The 18,697-nt window shown below is 41.5% G+C and overlaps 1 protein-coding gene and 1 long non-coding RNA gene across 3 annotated transcripts in view; one reads left to right on the top strand and one right to left on the bottom strand.

The window, feature by feature from the left end:
* Positions 1-14,976, bottom strand: part of adgrg2a (adhesion G protein-coupled receptor G2a) — a 28,806-nt gene extending 13,830 nt beyond the window's left edge. Inside the window, exons 1-21 of one of the 2 annotated variants that reach the window (XM_037079620.1) lie at positions 14,820-14,976; positions 12,837-12,934; positions 11,704-12,029; positions 9,212-9,470; positions 7,700-7,747; positions 7,520-7,603; positions 7,205-7,255; positions 5,731-5,778; positions 5,575-5,648; positions 4,078-4,149; positions 3,941-3,978; positions 3,710-3,849; positions 2,257-2,368; positions 2,116-2,174; positions 1,975-2,022; positions 998-1,065; positions 877-917; positions 668-707; positions 534-568; positions 238-365; positions 19-136 (exon numbers count right to left, since the gene is read on the bottom strand). In XM_037079620.1, coding sequence (XP_036935515.1) covers positions 19-136; positions 238-365; positions 534-568; positions 668-707; positions 877-917; positions 998-1,065; positions 1,975-2,022; positions 2,116-2,174; positions 2,257-2,368; positions 3,710-3,849; positions 3,941-3,978; positions 4,078-4,149; positions 5,575-5,648; positions 5,731-5,778; positions 7,205-7,255; positions 7,520-7,603; positions 7,700-7,747; positions 9,212-9,470; positions 11,704-12,029; positions 12,837-12,934; positions 14,820-14,839 — 1,907 coding nt within the window. In that variant the 5' untranslated portion in view covers positions 14,840-14,976. Of the gene's footprint in view, positions 1-18; positions 137-237; positions 366-533; positions 569-667; positions 708-876; positions 918-997; positions 1,066-1,974; positions 2,023-2,115; positions 2,175-2,256; positions 2,369-3,709; positions 3,850-3,940; positions 3,979-4,077; positions 4,150-5,574; positions 5,649-5,730; positions 5,779-7,204; positions 7,256-7,519; positions 7,604-7,699; positions 7,748-9,211; positions 9,471-11,703; positions 12,030-12,836; positions 12,954-14,819 lie in introns of those variants that run through there. The other variant, XM_037079621.1, reaches the window with a different exon arrangement.
* On the top strand, positions 12,021-15,837 carry LOC119008897. Its single transcript, XR_005071583.1, has 2 exons — positions 12,021-12,947; positions 14,975-15,837. It is a non-coding gene; the product is annotated as an uncharacterized LOC119008897 (long non-coding RNA).
* The last annotated feature ends 2,860 nt before the right edge of the window (positions 15,838-18,697 follow it).

Below are 18,697 nucleotides of genomic sequence, written 5' to 3'. Positions count from 1 at the left end.
AATGATTTACACATTCACCATTTGAGCAGGGTTGGGTCAGGTTGGCACAAGTCGGAGGTCAGCAGCTCACTGGCAACCCAGGTCAGGTTGGACGTCAACATGCTTCGGACAGGAAGGCCAGAAGGACCACAAACCACTTTGAGAAGAGGAGCACCGTCAATAATACATTCACACAATAGATGTTTCTATACGATGGAGGTTGGATAACAGAACCGAAACATAAACCTGCAGACTAACCCATGCGTGTAAGTGGCCTTTCATTTGTTATGTAAGGATTGGCGTCAATGATTTGTTGCACAAGTTTAGTCAGGAAGCAACTATCGACAGGTCCAGACATCTCCAGTATCACCATGCAGTTGTACAACCTAGAGACCAGCAGTGAAGAGGTTAAAAATATAAATCCACCTTCAAATACATTCATACATGCATTCCAGGTGTATTCCTGTACTTAAATGTTATTTTCTTTGACAGTGTGTCTTGCACACAAATTCTGAGTAAAGTCATCAGTAGAAAACAGGAAGAAAGGTGTGTACCTCTGCTGTGTCCCATGGCATTCCAGATGAGCAGCCTGCATGAAGAAAGCGCATGACGATCATCTCTAGATCAATGTTTGTCAATCAGTGTGATTTTACAAAGTACTAAACTGTTTATTCTCGGTGAGATTTACCTGGTAGCGCTTTAAAATCCCTGAATCTTGGCACATTGACCTGGAAAACAACAAATTGTCGACATGCGTGAAATATCACAATCAAATCTGACCATTTGTGACTTTTTTTTTTACTCTCATTGCAGCTAAAACAAAGGCAAAGTCACCTGGTGTCAGAAATTAAAACACATGTATAAACTGTAAATGATTCAAAGTTGATAGAGACTTACCCCGACGTTTGACATACACTAGCCACTTTCACTGCTGACAGCTGTCAAATACAGTTAGAAAGTCAGTCCATAGCCTATATACAACAGGAAGTACAGCTCAAACATACTTATCTGTACTTACCAATGATTTGAGGACATTAACTTTGACAGAATCACTGTGAATGTTGATTTTCATGGCGAAGAACTGGCCTAAATAGACCAAAACACAAAGTTAAGGTAGCTGGTTCAGTTTAGGACCTAATTCTAATACCTACCTTTGTCATGATTCTAGTTTCTTGCTTTATTTTGAAATCTTATGCTCATATTTCTTGTTTCGCTTTTTGATTCCTCCCATTATTTCATAACAACCTTCATGCTTCAGTTAAAGGAACAGTGTGATATTTTGGGAAATGCATTTAAAAAAAGACATTTGATCAGTTTGATTCCACTCTTATGTGTGTCTGTTCAATATGAAGCTATTAGCTTAGCACTAGCTTAAAGACCTACCTAAAGGCATCCGTGCAAATCACTAAAACAGTGTTATTTGTTTAATCTGTGAAAAGACAAGCTGAGGTGGTTAATTGGGGGTAGAGTGCTCAACTGTTTCTTAGCCAGGAAGTTGAATAAATCGTTCAACCAAAAAATTAATTCTAGTCAGTATGAACTTGGCCTCATGTTGATGGAAAGTCAGGTGAAGTTTCGTAGTCCAGAAAACATTTCTGGGACTACACAGTAAAACAGTGTTGCAGCGTTTCCATCAGCATGAGGGTGAGCAGATAATAGTTATATTTTTGGGTGAACTTATCATTTAACTTGTGAGCTTTAGAGGTGATAACTGGATATATTTAGCCTTTGGACAGAGCTGGGTTGTTTCCCCTGCTTTCAGCAATGCTAAGTTAAGCTAACAGGCTGCTAGCGTCATATTTTTCTTGAAATAAAAGGCAAAACATTTTCCCAAATTTCAAACTATTCCATTTAAGGTTTATACAACATCTAGCACAGTCAACGTACAGACAATCAGATTTACCAGCTAGCACATTTATATACACAGATAATTTCAGCTTGAAATTGCAGTGCAAACGTATGAAGACAGGCAGGAGGTCTGGCTCTTTCTCTTACTTGCAGAGTTACAGAAAGCAGCGCAGTCACAAAAGCGAGGCTCTTCCCCTGGGACACAGACAAACACAGCAGCAGGACAGACAGTGAATTCTGGCGCGTATAATGATAATAATAACGGGTGTCTCTGTGTTTGATACTCACGGCTGCAGGTTTTTGTATTAGACTGTGTGGTGGGGCTGGAGTTTGGCTCTATGACTGAGCTGGTGGATAAACAGTGATGAGATAAAGAGTGTGTACGAACGTATGCTCAGTGTGTACACAAAACAATAGAGTACCACTCACCATGTAAGCTCGGAGTGCTTGTTAGCCTGACAGATATCATCCAGGGGGGAGGTGGAGGTGCACCTCACGAACCCACCACCAGAGGTCTCCACACCCTCACACAGGTCTCGAGCTGATGTGGATAGAATCAAGATCAAAATGAGCGTGTGTGTGTTTCCGTTAAAGCCAGATCATTGTAGCCCGTCTTCACATCTCCACTGAGCCACATGAGGGCTAAAATATGGATTTTGGATCAGCGTGAAAGTTGCGGTTGGGGATGTAGTTAATCGTCACTGTGTCTTTGTGTGCTTCCATCTTAGCAGGGCACAGCTTTTGGAGACAGTGAGGACATTATTTTGACTTTGCATACACTCAAAAGTCACAAACTTGTTTCATGTTTGTGCGTCTGTCCACAATTTGTGTATTCCTATTGGTGTTTTGCATGTGCACGCAGGCACATGGGTCTACGTTTGTATGTGGGTCTAAATCCAAGCATGGGTGCAGTTTGCATGTGTGCAGGATGTCTCTGTTCTAAAGAATTTAAAGAACAACCATAAACAACATGGCAACACCTCCACCTGAAACTTCCTCTTTCAACAGACAAACTAACAATGAAGCTGTTTTTAAAGAGGCTATGTGGAACTTCTGTGTGGCGCCGGTGGTTTGTTTAGGCTAGTGGACATCAGCTAGTGTTGCGCTCCGTTAGCAGAGAGACGCACTGATACAAGGCACATAGCCACACCCCCCCACTAGTATTACAACACTTAAACAAATCGTCCAGGGGCTTCTTGTTTGATTAAAGGTGCAGTGTGTAAAAATCAGCCACCTGTCGATTTCATACTTAAATCAAACAGGGCAGCATATCACAAGATTAGCTGCTAATTGCTGCCAACTGTGGCTGCTGCTGGCTAGTTAGCTCAGTTAGCAGCACAGCTACCTAACAGTGAGTTTGGAGCACCAGAGGATTGTTTGTTTACATCGCTAACACAGGAGATCTCAACCAGGATGAGCTGGGGATAGCTGGCTAACATGCTAACTTAAATACAGTAAATATTTCTTTTAACACAAAACATAAACGGATAGATAATGATGACAACTAATGACAATCAAAACTGTTATTTCTTCATATTCTGTTGATGATTTTTGAATATTTTCCACTAAAATCTGTACATATTGCACCTTTTTAAATAACAAATGGCTACAGAGCCCCTTTAAGTTGTTCTTTTTATCACTAATTTCTGTGCAGGAATAAAAATATTTGTATCTTTTTTTTAAGGCTGATTATTCATTACTAAATCTATGTATATTCCGTTTTTGTCAGTAGCATATAGCCACTACAAAATCCATCTTGTAATATTGTATAAGCAATCTTGTTCCTCTTGTAAAGATCTTTTATTACACTGTATTCTAGGCTCATTTGGTCCTTTAATCAGTGTCTTTGCGTAAGTGTGAAGATCACAAGCTGTGTGCTCACCGACTCTCTCCACCTCTCCCATGATTCTCGCTTGTATCTGTCCGTCTCCAGCTTGCTGCAGTGCAGAGGCTCCGGCGCGCTGCAGTTCACACACTGAGACGGCGTGGCTGAGCTGCAACAGCACGTCGCAGGTCGTATTTCTGGAAACAAAAAGTGTCCACGCCACTGTGAGGAGGCAAAAATCTGAAGGATGTGTAGTTGAACACAAAAATCTACCGACATTGCTGTCACCTTATGTTCATCTTTTCCTCGCAGGTCACCACTTCTACCTGCAGAGAGAGAGAAGCTGCAGTCATTTCTTGTGTTTACGGGAGGGATTTTTATTCTGAAAGGTGAGAAGGTGCGACCTGTTTCTGGGGCAGACTGACCTGAAGTTGTCTGTCATCCCGACAGAAATCTGTAAAGCCTGTTGAGTTGTGGCAGCCAAACACATTTGACACCTGAGTGACAGATGGAGAGACAGAGGCAGACAGATGCTGACACAGTTTGGGAGGCGATGGGAGTCGAACGCATCCTTACATTATGAATATTAGGACAGAGGCAAATGTTATGTTGCGTTTGCTCTGCTCTCCATCACTTTGGATCGAAAATGAAACGACGAGAGAGGTCTAAGTCGTGACTTTCAGCTTTAATTTGTAGATACAAACCAGAGGCACACAGTAGAAAATGTTCCTCTTTTCATGCACAGCTCAACAATTTTTAAGGGCCCAGAATATGCTGCACCAAAAGAGGCAGTTTGATATAATTATTCCAATATCTTTTTGTTTGTGCAAAGTCGAGACAACTCCAGGGGAAAATTGGCGCCGTCTATGATTTGATTTCAGCTCTTCGTTCTCCTGTCACTGTACCACCATGAGGACACCAGAAGATGGAAATCATTCTACATATTGTAGCTTTGTCATAATATTGAATAGCAATTTTTTCTCGGATTGCTGAAACCAAATCTGGAAAGTGTTTGTCGTCTACAGCAGATCTCTGTACGGGAGCTGCTGTCACTGATGAATGAAAGCCACTGTAAGCTTAGGTGTCGTTCATAGTATGTTACTCAAATTATAACCTGAACTCAAGTTAAAAACAGTTTGATCAGCAGCAGACTGAACTGAGGAAAGTCAGAAGAAATGCCACAATGTCATAAACAGTCCCGCTGAGCACAAATGTATCCAAAAGACCCCTTTCCAATGTCTTTGCTGAAGCTATAAACATGTCTTTCATGTTTATTTTCATATTGACGTGTAAAGTAACTCTTAGAAAATGACGTGAGATTAAAATACTAGAAAGTCAAATCTGTACTGAAGTGTTCGTACTTGAGTAATTCCTCCACTGCACAGTCTTCCTGTTTTTTTTAAATAACGTAGAGGCACAGCGACACTTTAAATAAATCTGCCCAGTATTTCTTGATAGTTTAAAGAATTGTTCTGTTTATAAACTGTGAGATAATAAATGTGAAAATGTATGTCACAAGTTCCCAGAGTCCCAGATGACATCATCCTCCAACGTCTTGTTTTGTCCAATTAACAGTCCAACGTCAACCATGCAGCACAAAGACTTACAGTCGCGTTTAAGTCAGTTACAACACTTAAATCCATGTATTTACTTCAAAGGCACCGTGCTGGAGTACAAAGGCAGACGTTGCTGTCTTACTTCTTGAGGGAGTGAATTGTATAGACACATACTTCTACTGTAAGAACGTCTGAAGGTCCCCGTCAGAATTAAATTCAGGTTTGGAATGTTCTTCTCCTTCAAGCTAATCCTCAGCCGGCAAGACTTGTTTGTGGTAAGCTGACATTTTAAAGCTATTAAAGGAATGACAATGAAAGGCGGAGACGTAAATGTTCGAGACAGACGCAACAGATCTTCGCTCTCACCAGGCTGGTGACGTCTTGTTCAGTCTTATTGCCCCTGGTGACCTCCACACGTATGGACATCCAGAAGTAAGCATCTGCAGACAAGAATGAAGCTGTAACCCCACAAATGAGCCTGAACGAAGCGCTGTGATTGGACAAAAGGTGGAGGCTTCTTACTTTCATTGGAACAGAGTTGGCTGATGTCACAATTTATTAATGGCAACCCTAAAAGATTGGAAGAAACAGGAACTGTTAAAGAAAAATGTGAAGAGCAGTGTCGGGATTGTTTCTTCTCACACTCCCACACAAAGATGCATCAGATGTATATGAATCTGTGAAAATGTACAGCTAGTTCTCCTGTGCAATGAGTGTTTTTTTATTTCATTTTCTTATCAAATATAATAACAAAATTAAATCGTGAATTAAATTGGAGATTTTGTTTTCTTTAAAGACACAAATGATGGACAAAGCTGTAAGAAAATAGGCCCAATTTGAAAGGATCCTTAAAATCTTGGTTACTAATCATGATTTACAGATGCTATAATGTGAAACTGTGAGCAAAATGATCAAAATTCACAAATGTCGTCATAGCTGACAGAAATGAAGAACAAAACAAGAAACAGAAGCGCTTTATTTGATAATTTACTGACATTCAGTCTAAAGTTTGTTCCTATTTACTTACTAGTTTGCGTCTAAATGATGTTTTCTACAGATAAATGCTCTCATTCGCAGGAAGCACTTTAATTTCTATCGGCAGCAGCAGCCGTTTGCAAAGCGGCTGCTGATAACTGCGGCTGCAAAGATAAACAAATGAGCATGAACAACCAGAGGAAAAAGACACGGTGAACTGCTGCTTTGAATGCTCTAAACACGCAACAAGTGTCCAAACGTATTCAGATACCATCACTGATGTTGCGTTACACAACACGTTCACAGATTAGATTCTAATCTGTGATCAAGTACATATTCAAATTGTTTTAATTATTATTTAACGCTCTACGCAGTGTAACGTCTATATAAAGTCAGGTACAGGCGGGAAGGCTGCCAACATTTGTGAGCGTGACGCCGCAGGATGTTTTTGAGGAGAGCTCGTGACAACATCTAAACGGGTTTGTGGCAACAAAAGAGGACAAGTTGTTACATTTCCTGCCATGATTGTGGTGACTAAAACAGGTATTTAAATCCAAATCATAATCTTTTCTGAGGCTTAACCAGGTGGTTTTTGTGCCTTAACCTAACCGGAGCATAAACACAGCGTTGACATAGCTTACAGTAGAAAACTGGACTTAGTTAGAAAGTTGCAAAATAAAGAAATGTTACGTTTCAATATCTCTGAATTCTGGCGACTGGGTTGGCTCTCCTACAATGCAATGCACTGAGGAAGTAGCATTAATTAAAATAAGTTATGTGCTTGCAGTCTCAATCTAAAGTAGTTGTTTGATTGATGACCTACAGCCTCCGTACGGGACATTACATAATAATCGTATTAAATGCTGAACTGTGTCAGTATTTTCATAAACTTCTTCTGTACTGTACACGATCACAAGAAACCTAAAGTTACACACACTTGCAGGCATGTACAGAAACACATTTACATTCATACAAATTCACACAGCATGCATGCAAGTGTGCAAGTCACATGAATACACACCACTTGTTAACTGTCTCCTAACTCGTGCCCCTCGTCTGAACCGTCTGCGCTCTACAAGACACATGAAAACATGCAGCATTCAACATCCAACATGCTCTAAACACATGCAAACTACTGTGAAGACGAGCGTCAGAGAGGAAATGTTATCATGAGTGAAATGTTCTGCATGCAGGAGGAAGTTTACGACCAGAAGTCTGATGAGTGTTATTTGAAAAAGACAGATTTCATGCTTTAATAGACAGAACAGGCTGAAGAGATCAGATTTAGCATGTAGCTCATTCTGCACACAGTATCTGGATTCGGTGCATCACTCACCTGTGAGCTGTGCTGTCTGGGTGCTCATCAGAGTCGCAGGTGTTGCTATGACAGGACTTGAGGTAGTTGTAGTTGATGGCACTTCTGGTAATATGGAGAAGGAAGAAGCACGTCAGTCAGAAGGCATAATCAGAATTATTATCTAATGAATCATTATCGTCTCAAAGCAATGCTGCTTACCGAGGGAAGGTGGGAATAACCGTCCAAATCCAAACCCAGTTGTTATAGCTGAAACAGTAGATGTAAGTTAAGAGTGTGGTGGACACGTACTTTCAAATCTGTCTTTCCTTCCGTTATACTGACTTTTTAAACAGCTGTTTACCACTCTCTATTCCAAATCATTACATTTGTAGCTCTATGCTAAAAATCTTCCTCAAAACGTATTTGACATGATATGTTTTTGACCTGACTTTCATAACAGAAACTGGAGGAGATGATGGTCGACTTACAGACATCCACAAGACTGTGTTCCAATATTTGTAAGAGTCAAACCGCTGGATATTTTTAAAGACAGGCAACAACAACAACAACAACAACAAAAATGATGGAAAGCAGTTCTGGGCAATTTGCTTGTTGTGTATTTCAATCTTGACATGAGAGTGTATATACCATCTGAGATTTTGGATTTAGTTATATCGTGATATTGCAGAAGTCTTTACCCACATTACTGATGATTTTTAATCAAAATTGCCATGTCGTTAATATTTTGTTACAGCACCAGTAGTCATCCCTACAATATCCACACGATATATGGCGGTATGTGGTCAAAGATGTTGTGGTATTTGATCTTGTCGCTCAGTCCTGATTCTGTGGACATTTATATATATATATATATATATATATATATATATATATATATATATATACATATATATATATATATATATATATATATGTATATAGCGTATCTTAATCCAAAACATTGCAAAATTATTTTAAGGCTGCTAAGCCAAAATGGGAGTTCAGGGACATTTTCAGCCATGTTTGTGGCGACCAAAAAAAGTATTTCAAGCCTAAAGATCGTCTTTTCTGAACCTTAACTAGTGTTTTTTTGGCCTAAAGCTAATCAGAGACATCGTTGTCACAAGAAAATTGAAATAAAGAAACGTTGCAAAATATCCATGGTTTGCAAAAACATACACAATATTCTTTGCTCGAATGGACAACAAACCTTCCTTGAGTGTACTCTCCCCTCATTCATCAGGCGTGTACAGAAACACATTTACATTCATACAAATACACACAGCATGCAAGTGTGTATGTCACCATTTGTAACATGTCTCCTAACACGTGCCCCTCGTCTGAACCGTCTGTTCTCTACAAGACACATGAAAACATGCAGCATTCAACATCCAACATGCTCTAAACACATGCAGACTACTGTGAAGACGAGTGTTAGAGAGGAAATGTTATCATGAGTGAAATGTTCTGCATGCAGGAGGAAGTTCACGTCAGATTATACCAGAATTACAGTTTCTCCGCAGTTCTCGGGAGCCATAAGACAAGAAAGTCTGATGAGTGTTATTTGAAAAAGACAGATTTCAGGCTTTCATTAGATAGAACAGGCTGAAGAGATCAGATCCAAGTCCTCTATATTCATGAGTGATTAATTCTGTTTGCATTGCATGTTATAAATACAGCTATCATTAGTCAGGAAACTCGTTCATGCATAAGATCAAATGTGTGTCTCACCACACATGAGGTAAGGGTCTCTCTGTCTGGCCTCCGGGCTGGTCATGCCCCAGAACTTGGCGTTCCAGCCGATCACAGTGCCGTCCTCGCAGAGCCCGTGGTCACCCACGTCCCCCCACATGCGGAACAGGTACAGCTCCACCTTTCCGAGAACGGCTCCTGGGGGTCGGTCTCTGGGACGGCAGCCCAGCCACAGGGTGCCGGAGGGGGGGATGGCCCGGGCGATGACCGTCCTCTCAGCCACCACATTCCCATCAACCTGAAATATCGAAACAATAAAGGGATAAAGAGTTCAAAAGTTTGACTCCTGCAATATCCGAGGCCACACTGCCACCAAATTTGCTGTAGCTTATTAAATAATAACTGTTTTAAAAGAACTTGGGGCTTATTTTTATTGGTTCTCCTTCATTTTAGCCATCATTACTAACAGTTGTAATTAGATTATACTCCCCAAGTTCAGCGCTAAGATCTGGGATGATGGCGACATTGCTGGAAATCCATTTAAGATGGCAAGACCCATGTTGCTCTCAGCCAATCAGACAGATTTTAAAGGTTTTTTCACAGCCTGTAGAACATATTCCAGATTGAACTGCGACCTGTCTTGCCAGATATCAGCAGCGTTTTTGGTGAGTACAATTTTATTTTATGACGACTGGCTCTAATAATCACGCCCATGTTAAAACAGGAAGTATCCTTTGAGTTGTTGTGATAAGCTTTGCTAGCTTAATGCACGTAATGTAAAGGTAACACAGCATTAGGGAGTAGATACGTGAAACTGGCAACACGTAATCAGGTTAGAATATAAATGTAATATGTCTCTTTGCTCCTCTGTCCACCTGAAACCTAGAAACTGATCTCAGCACAGTGGAGAGAGGAGGCAGTCGGAGGCGCCCTGAGTTGAGGATGCACAGGTGTGTCCTTTGTGTAAATCTTTTTGGCACCCAGAACATAAAAGAGATGAGTCACAAAGCGGGGATGCAAATAAAAAATGTTGTGTAACATATTTAAGGTGATCAATCACAATGAAACTGTCTACACCAACTCTTACAACACCCCTCTAAACACATTCCTTCATGACATTTCACGGTGATATCATGAAGAACCTGAAGTTCACATCAAGATCACAAATAAAGCAGTATAACAAAACAATGAACACATTATTTTGCCATAGGAAAAATGTCCATATAGGTCGACTGTGAAAGCAGTACGACCCATATTGACCTTTCACGTCAGCTGTAGTATGAAAAGTGAGAAAATCCACATAGAGGGGAGGTCGGCGCGGATGGTTGGGTCAAACAAGCCCTGCACGTTCACCCAGGAGGCAAAAAGTAAAATATGAGTTATTTTAACATATTCAGATCTAAAAACCCCGATGCTGATGAAGATCGAATGTACAACGAAGGTCCGTTGTGTCTGTTGCTGGCACGCTGCAACAGGGATGTTGTTTCGAGAGTGACTGGGGGTCAACAAACTCATTTCAATGTGAGGACGTGCTGATGCACAGATGTTGCAGCTGTGCTACACCTCATGTTTAATTGATGTCCCTTCTGATAGCTCAGGAGCACTTGAGCTGAATCCACCTGTCTCTTTTTTATAAGTGCTGTTGAATCAGCTGCTGTAGTTGCTTGTCATGTTCACAAACCTGCCTTACAAACACGCATTTGCTGCAGCTCCATATAGCAAAAGATGTGAGGAGAGGAAGTGAAGACGTGCGTTTTTTAGCTGATATAGTCGGCCACAGTGTCGATTTTGATGATCTGTGGGGTATTTTACTGTGTCAGAGGTCTTCTCAGCTTCACTGCAGATGCCTCAGAGTGCCTGTCTACTAAATTGTTGGACAGTGAACTGTTTTGTCTTTCATTCCAAATCCCTCCTACAGTCAGAGGTATGTAACAAGAACAACATGCTGAGCTGAGTAAACAATCTGTTTCTGCAAACACTATTACGTTGTGTAGAACTCATGGCACACTCAGAGGAGAATATGCATGACATAAGTACTCATATACTTTCACATACTGTGGTATCTTTGATTAATAGACCTATTATAAAGAGCAATTACTCTTTTTGTGCTAGCACACAAGCATTTAAAGCTAACAGCTAGCTAGAAAATACTTCAATCATCTTAGTTTTGTTGCGTTGGATGTTAGCATGCTGACATTAGCATTTAGCTCAGAGCAGCTGTACCTACTTTTTTGTGATTAAGTGGCTCATTAAGTAGTTTTGGACAGGCTAAACATGCTAACTGATAACAAACATGACAACAACACTATCAGAACTGTAGAGCTTTGGCTACCAAAATGTTGCATTTAAGATCATCTCCATATGCAAGAAAGAAAAAAAAAACCTTATTGTGTAATTAAATTTGATATTTAAAACTCTGTATCCCATTCTCTGTCACTATTATATAGGTTATTGTTTTCCAGATGACAATGTTAGCATTACAACATGGATTATTAGTCCCTAAAGAAAATAAAATCTGTGACATGCGTTACCTCCAGGCTAAAGGTGTTGCGCCGTACGTCCCGCCTCAGACAAACCCTGTGCCAGTGTTGTGGGGACAGCTGGAGAGGAAATCGGTGTCGAACCCTCAGCAGCCACCCATACAGGGCATGGTCATCTCCCTCCAGGCCCAGCTCAGGTCTGGGCGCGTGGACCGAGCTGTAAGAGAAGGCCACCCAGGCTCCGGGCGCGACCACGCGGATGTCGACGCACACGGTCATCTGAAAGAGGAGCGGCATGGCGGCCCTGTCCTGCAGGGTCCAGTGGTTCTCGCAGCCATTTAATACTGCTTTGGTGTCGGCCAGGAAATAGCCAACCGCTGGAATGGATGAGAAACAAGAGACAGTTTATTCACGGCTTTCATAACATCTAACTCTATCAAACAGTGACATTAGCTGTTGTTTAACTGTCGCTAAACTGGGCTATTAAAGACGTTGTTCTATCTAAAAAATGGCCCGATGTCCCTCTGAAGCTATGAATCAATTTGGCCTAGCCATACTAGATAGCTAATGCATAGTGCTAAGCTAACAGCACAACCAACCCATTTCTGACAGAACAGTGATTAATAAGTTCACTAAATAAACAAACTGGTTCTATATGTAAAGATTTATTTTTTTTTAGAAACTGCAAAAAAAAAAAACCCAAAAAACGAGATGACTTAACAACAAAAAATAAATCAAATTTGGCACTTCTGACCTGAACTGTTTTCTCCAAAAGCTTAAAGAAAATGTTTTAGTTTTGTTTAATCGTCCATTTTCTAACCAGCACGTTGGTCAACATTGCCACTTAGCATGTGTTCCTGTGGGCATGTTAGCACGCATTAGCATTTAACTCAAAGCAGCTATGCCTAAGAAGCCCAGAGCCTGACAGAGCAGCTAGCTGTAGTTTTAAAATCTTAGCTTTTTATATTAATACTACAATTACTTTTTTTGTGGGTCTTACATTTTGTCAACCAAACATGCTAACTGATAGCAAACGAGACAAGAGCTTTGGACCACATCTGGTGTTACTTCATAATTAAAAGCCTCTTAGTTCAACATCAAAACTTTAAACTCTGTAACCTCTTTTACTGTTACATTTGTGAAACGCTGTCTCCTTTTGCTTTCATGTGTGAATCAGTAATTACCTCTGGGCGGAGAAGCTGCCAGGAGCCACAGCCAGATGAGTAGAGGCAAAGAATGTGTCCATCTCCGCTGTCGTTCAAGGCCGAGGCCATACATCCTCCTGGAAACACAAGGTGACTTAAATTCACAACACATGAGACATCCTTCTCTCCATTTACGTTTACGCACCGAGGCTCATTTCAGCTACTTCTCTCTCGCTTTTTATGATGCTCACATTTACCTTTCACTCCGAGGTTTGTTGGATTGAGCAAGAAACACAATGTGTTTGTTTGCCAGCTTCCTCTTCCCATATTTCCACAATCCCTTTTACTGTCCGTGCAGTCGGTGTTTTGCAGGTGTGGGTGCGATCACACTGTATCATTGTTTCAGTGGAGGAATTACGCGGTAATTCTCCTTTTCAACAGGTAAAATGAAACGAATCTAATATTATCTGAGGCTTTGTCCGCGCTGACGGATTGACTGCAGGGCAGGGGTAGGCACAGCAGATTGGGTTACACCTCACTGCGTTCACACCTTCATAAATTACAGGTTATTGTTGCATGTGTCACGCTTGTATTTTAACTTTTTGTGCCACGGCTAGTTCACACACCACAATTTACACTTGACTGTTGTGGTCTTTGTTCCAGCGTTCATTTATAAAGCAGCTTTTACTGAAACAGTTTTACCACCTTATTAGTTTGATATGGAGAACTGATTTTGTCCCAGTAACAAATTAGGTTTCTGAATTTGGAGACATTTTCAAATACTTCCATATATCACGAAACAACCCCGTAGTCTCTTATCCTCTACCAGCACCTCAGACATAACAGTAATTGAATCAGACGTACCTTTTTAAAGTTATTTTTATATTCAGACATACTGTTTGCTCTGTGAAATCCTATTTTTAACAATCAATTGTTGTGTGGCTGCATTATCCTGTTATACAGGGAGTGTCTTCTGTCGGAACCTGATTAAAAAAATGTTGATCGTCAGGGTTCACGAGATGACAGATGTGTCACTAATTGCCTTAAATTATGTACAGACACACTTCAAATACCATCTAATCATTCCATGTGGTTAGTCTATGATCTGATTCCCTCTTCACCTGACCAATCACAGTGTCACTTTGTTCCCACACTTACCTGATCTACACTTATCTGGAAATTTTCCTTCAAGGTCTTATATCAGAGCTGGATTTTAATGCTTGAAGTGAGTATAAATTGTTTACTTGGACCACCGTTGGACTTGAGCAAGGCCCAGTTGCCCCCCACTAGTGCATCGTGTTTGAAAAAAATGCCCTTATTGATGCCCCATTATAAAGTGTCATCTGGAGTCCCTTTACAGTGGAGAAAACATAATAAAGTCCCCTTTAAGATGCCCTTCCAGTGGAGAAAATGTATTAAAGTGCCCTCTAGAGTGTCCTTCAAGTTGGTAAAACATAATAAAGTGCCATCTAGGATACCCTTCCTGTGGAGAAAACATGATAAAGTGTCCCTGGGGTGCACACTGTTGCCCCGCCGCCTTCAGCTGGTGCCCTTTAATTTTTTTCCGCCCTTGCCCCTCAAACATTTGCGTCCACCCACGAAAAACAAACATTATTCAGACTTTAATCATTCAAGTTGTGCAGTACAGTTTAAGAAAAACCTCAAAAAGCTCATATATGTGAAACTATGTTCTTTCTTTAGGATGTGATTATGATCGGTATTGTGTGTTGCCTCATGAAAAGAAACAGTAGATGCTGAAGCCTCGAGGCTACACAGGAGCTGCACTGTTATTGTCATTCTTCACGTCAGGTTCCCACAGTCTGACTTTGAACTCGCAACAGTGTCGAGACATTTCAAGAATCGCTTCGTGTTTCCTGCTCCTCTCTTGTCTTTGGTTTCAAGTTTTCACACAGTGCACCTTACAGAGAGTATTCACATTTTCATCAAGCTGTTTTCTTACGCTTGGTGTCCACAACTTAAACAATTTGACAGACAGTTTAAGGGAATCTTTAAGTTGCTTACCTGATGCTTTTCAAAAGCATCTGCGGAGCAGGTTTAAGTGTGTGGATCTGTGTTTCCCTTCACAAAGTTCACCTGTCTCTCCATCGTTCCTGTTCTACCTCTTTATCCATCGACCGGTGAAATGACCGACGTTGTCTCCTCTTCTCTGTCCTCAGTTGCTCCTCCTTGCTCCTCCAGTATCCACCTGTCTGTTACACAAGAGCATCGTCTGCGTGGTCCGCTGCCAGAGTTTGGTGCGTGAGCGTGGCGGGGTGGTGCATTCAGGAAATCAGAAATTCTGAAATGTGACATGCCCGAGGGAGACACTCGACCTTATAATGACACACCCCCACACAAAGCACAGGGAGGAGGGAAGATGGAAGACACATGTGAGACAATACAGACAATAAACTATTCTATCTATCTATCTATCTATCTATCTATCTATCTATCTATCTATCTATCTATCTATCTATCTATATGTTGTATTTCTATGTTATTCTGTCTCAGTGTGACTGGAGGGCAGCAGCTGGTATTACAGGATGCAGGACCAGACAGTTCCTGGACAGTGTATTAGCCTTTATCTGCTGCGTGTGTGTGTGCATACCTGAGTGTGTGTGTGTATGTGCAGAGAAGTATGTGGGATGCAGCAAATTGCAGAAACAGGCAGAAATTACACGGTGGGCTTGAGTATGAAATGTTGGATTCGGGTTGACAAACCGGTCACACATCTTCCCTCTCTCTCTCTCTCTCTCTCTCTCTCTCTCTCTCTCTCTTACTCACACACACACACACACACACGCACACACACACACACACACTGGTGGCTGTGAACATGAAGAACAGCATCTGACGTCAGACGTAAAATGAATCCAAACAAGACAAGAGGAGCCTCGGGGCGACACGGCGCTTCCAATCTCAGTGTGTCTTTACTTGTCTGTGTGTGTGTGTGTGTGTGAGTGTGTGTGTATCTAGATAATTAAGTAGTTCACACTGACCACAAGGGGGCAATAAAGACTGCAGCGAGCTTTCCACTGGAGATCAAGTGTCAGCCTTTTGTTCATTTTTACTGAGGGATAACAGAACGGTATCAGATCAGTGGAGCAGAGCGGGACTGCGGCACGTTATTGCTCGTCTTCAGTGACTCAGCACTTTTGGGTGAGTTAGTTGTCACTGTGTGTGCGTGTGTGTGTGTATGTGTGAGTGTGAGAGAGAGAGAGACTGTGTGTGTGGGCGTATGTGTGTGAGCACAGTTCAAGCTCAAGCGAATCAAAATCCCACCGGCAAACATCTTCTTTCTCGTCTCTACAGAGGCACAGCCAGACACGACAAATTATTCAAACTGAAAACTCATTACATCTTCACAAAAAAAAAAAAAAATGTCCTTTTCTACTGCAGAACGAGGCGTCTTGGCTGTGCTGTGTGACTCTGTTATTGCGTTTTGAATGTGTAAATTCGATGTCAAGACAATATTCGTCCCATGATAGTCTCCAAGAGAAGGCAGGGAGGTGAGTTCACAGCATCCCACCGCTGTTCGTCATCCTTCCAGCTCACATAATTTACTGTATTGTATTAATTTGAATGGCCAGGATAACATGTAATCATTATCAATAATAATTTACAACAATTTGAGAGTGTGGATGACAAACTTGAGCACCAGTGTACAACAGGCCACATCAGCTACAGTCAACAACAGCAAGGAGATGAAGAGGGAGAGAAATTCCCCAGGCTCCCTTGTGAAAACGCTCAATTTTGTGAGTTGCTGATGTAGGAGACACTTTATACACTTTATGAAGTGCTGTTTCTGACACATTTTTAATTACTCAAGCCTTCTTGTCAATTCAGCATATGTTACAGCCTCGCCTTAACCACCCCAAGCTCCCACATCCACATGACCATAAACACGTCAGAAGCCTTCATCCAAGTTTCTGCTCTTGGGCAAGAAACTTAAAAAAACAAGAAAGGGTCATTATGTCACTGATGATGATGAAGGAATGCCTCCACAAATATTCCAAATTCATATGATGAGCAACATGTTTGCCTCAGTCCTTCGATCAACTACTTTTTTAATTGACTTTCCCTTCAGTTTTTCTCCATAATATCACACCACACAAAAGCAAATGGCAGCCCATTGTCTTACATGTCACATCAAACTCCACCCCCTCTTCATTGATCTACTTTACTTGTGAACTTAAACAGCGATGCAGCGGAAGCAGCCGTAAACTCTGTTTGGATTGACAGCACAATTGATTGGTCTGCAAGTGGTTGCCGGTGGTCCCGCTGCACCCCGAGAGCTCGATGTTTAGTGTGAACCAATAGGCTGTTGGTTGCGGAAAGAAAGGGTTGATTTTGATTTACCAGTTGGACCTTTTGGCTTAAGATGTTCGAGTTTAGTAAATCTCCCATTATGTAATTTGACAAAAGCAGCCCCCATCCCTTTGTACGTGGAGTATATTTAGAAAAGATTGTCTTCAGCCACGTAATCGTGTAAGTACCGTGTTTTACAAAAGCCGACGCAGCCCACGGTCCCCCTCCGGCTTTTAAGGTTGTGCTTGTGCTCCTTGAGAAATAAAAAAGAACTGGTGGTGCTCGTTGGGTGGGAAGCCGGTGAGGGATCGCGCCCTCGTCTCACTAATGGTTGTAGCGGCTGCGCAGAGCCTGAACAATACTTTCATTCAAGTGTCAGAGAGAAGCATTGGAGTAACAAAAGAAAGCACTCCCACACACACACAGACCCTCGGAGATGAATCCAGGAATGAAAAAGAAAAAAAAAAGGCGACCTGTATTTTGCCCTTCAGGGTGAGGAATCGTAGGAGGTTGAAAGAGAAGAATACTTTCATTCAAACTGATTCACGGGTCTGAAAGACGGGAGAAGAAACACTCGTTTGCCTGCTGACATTTCCTGATTATAGCTCTCATGGTAATACTTTGAACACTTTTAAAGCTCTGATCATTCCGACATTTATAGTGAATAAAACTGTTTCCAGGTTTTAAAAAACATAAAGAACACATTGTCTGGCAGTAAGGGGGCATTTTTACAGTGATGTGTTTTATATTGATGTGCTCTCAGGAGACGGTATTCTTTTCCATGCACATACTGTTGCTGGCTGACTAACACTTGTCGACAGTTACAGCTATTTTTGTCTAAATATTGACAATCTACGATGGTAAAGTCAACGGTGAATACCACCTTGTTAGAAAGCCCAGTTGCTATAATAGAATGCTGGCATTGTACGTCTCTGCAAATCACAGGTAGGTGTCATACGTGTCAAATTAAATGTATATAAGCTGACTATCATTGACAGGAGGTGGAGAGGATTGTGGTGTTATGACAGCAAGACAAGGCGGCTGTCAAGCGAGAGACCGCTGCTTGAGACAGCGTATAACATCAGCGGAAGGCAAGGCGGCTGCCCAGTGCTGTTTGAAATGGCACTTCAACCTTTGTACCACTCGAGACAGCTGTCAAGCAAGACACCGCTGTGCAAGATGTTGTTTAAATAGTAGTGCTTGACCACACGGTTGCCAAGAGAGAGACCACTGTTTGAGACGCTGTTTAAATAGTAGTGCTAGGCAAGACGGCTGCCAAGCGACGGATTGCTTTCCAAGACGATGTTCAAACATTAGTGCCAGGTGAGATGGCTGCCAAGCGAGAGACCAATGTTTGAGATGTGTTCAAACATCTGTGCTAATGTTTCTGATCATTAACAGCAAGGCAAGACAGCTGCCCAGCGAGAGACCACTGTTTAAGACAACCGCTTTCCATCCAGTTCCACTTTGCATCTGTCTTAATGGTGATTCAACCAGATACTTTTGAGTTGATGCTGGCATTGAAAATTGGGTATATTTCCAGCCAGAACCAGGTAAGCCAAAACATGATCTTTTCCTAATAACCATGTGGT

Source organism: Acanthopagrus latus, chromosome 19 (genome assembly GCF_904848185.1).
Source record: "Acanthopagrus latus isolate v.2019 chromosome 19, fAcaLat1.1, whole genome shotgun sequence".
Classification (NCBI taxonomy): Eukaryota; Metazoa; Chordata; class Actinopteri; order Spariformes; family Sparidae; genus Acanthopagrus; species Acanthopagrus latus.
This window is presented reverse-complemented; position numbering and strand designations above follow the sequence as displayed.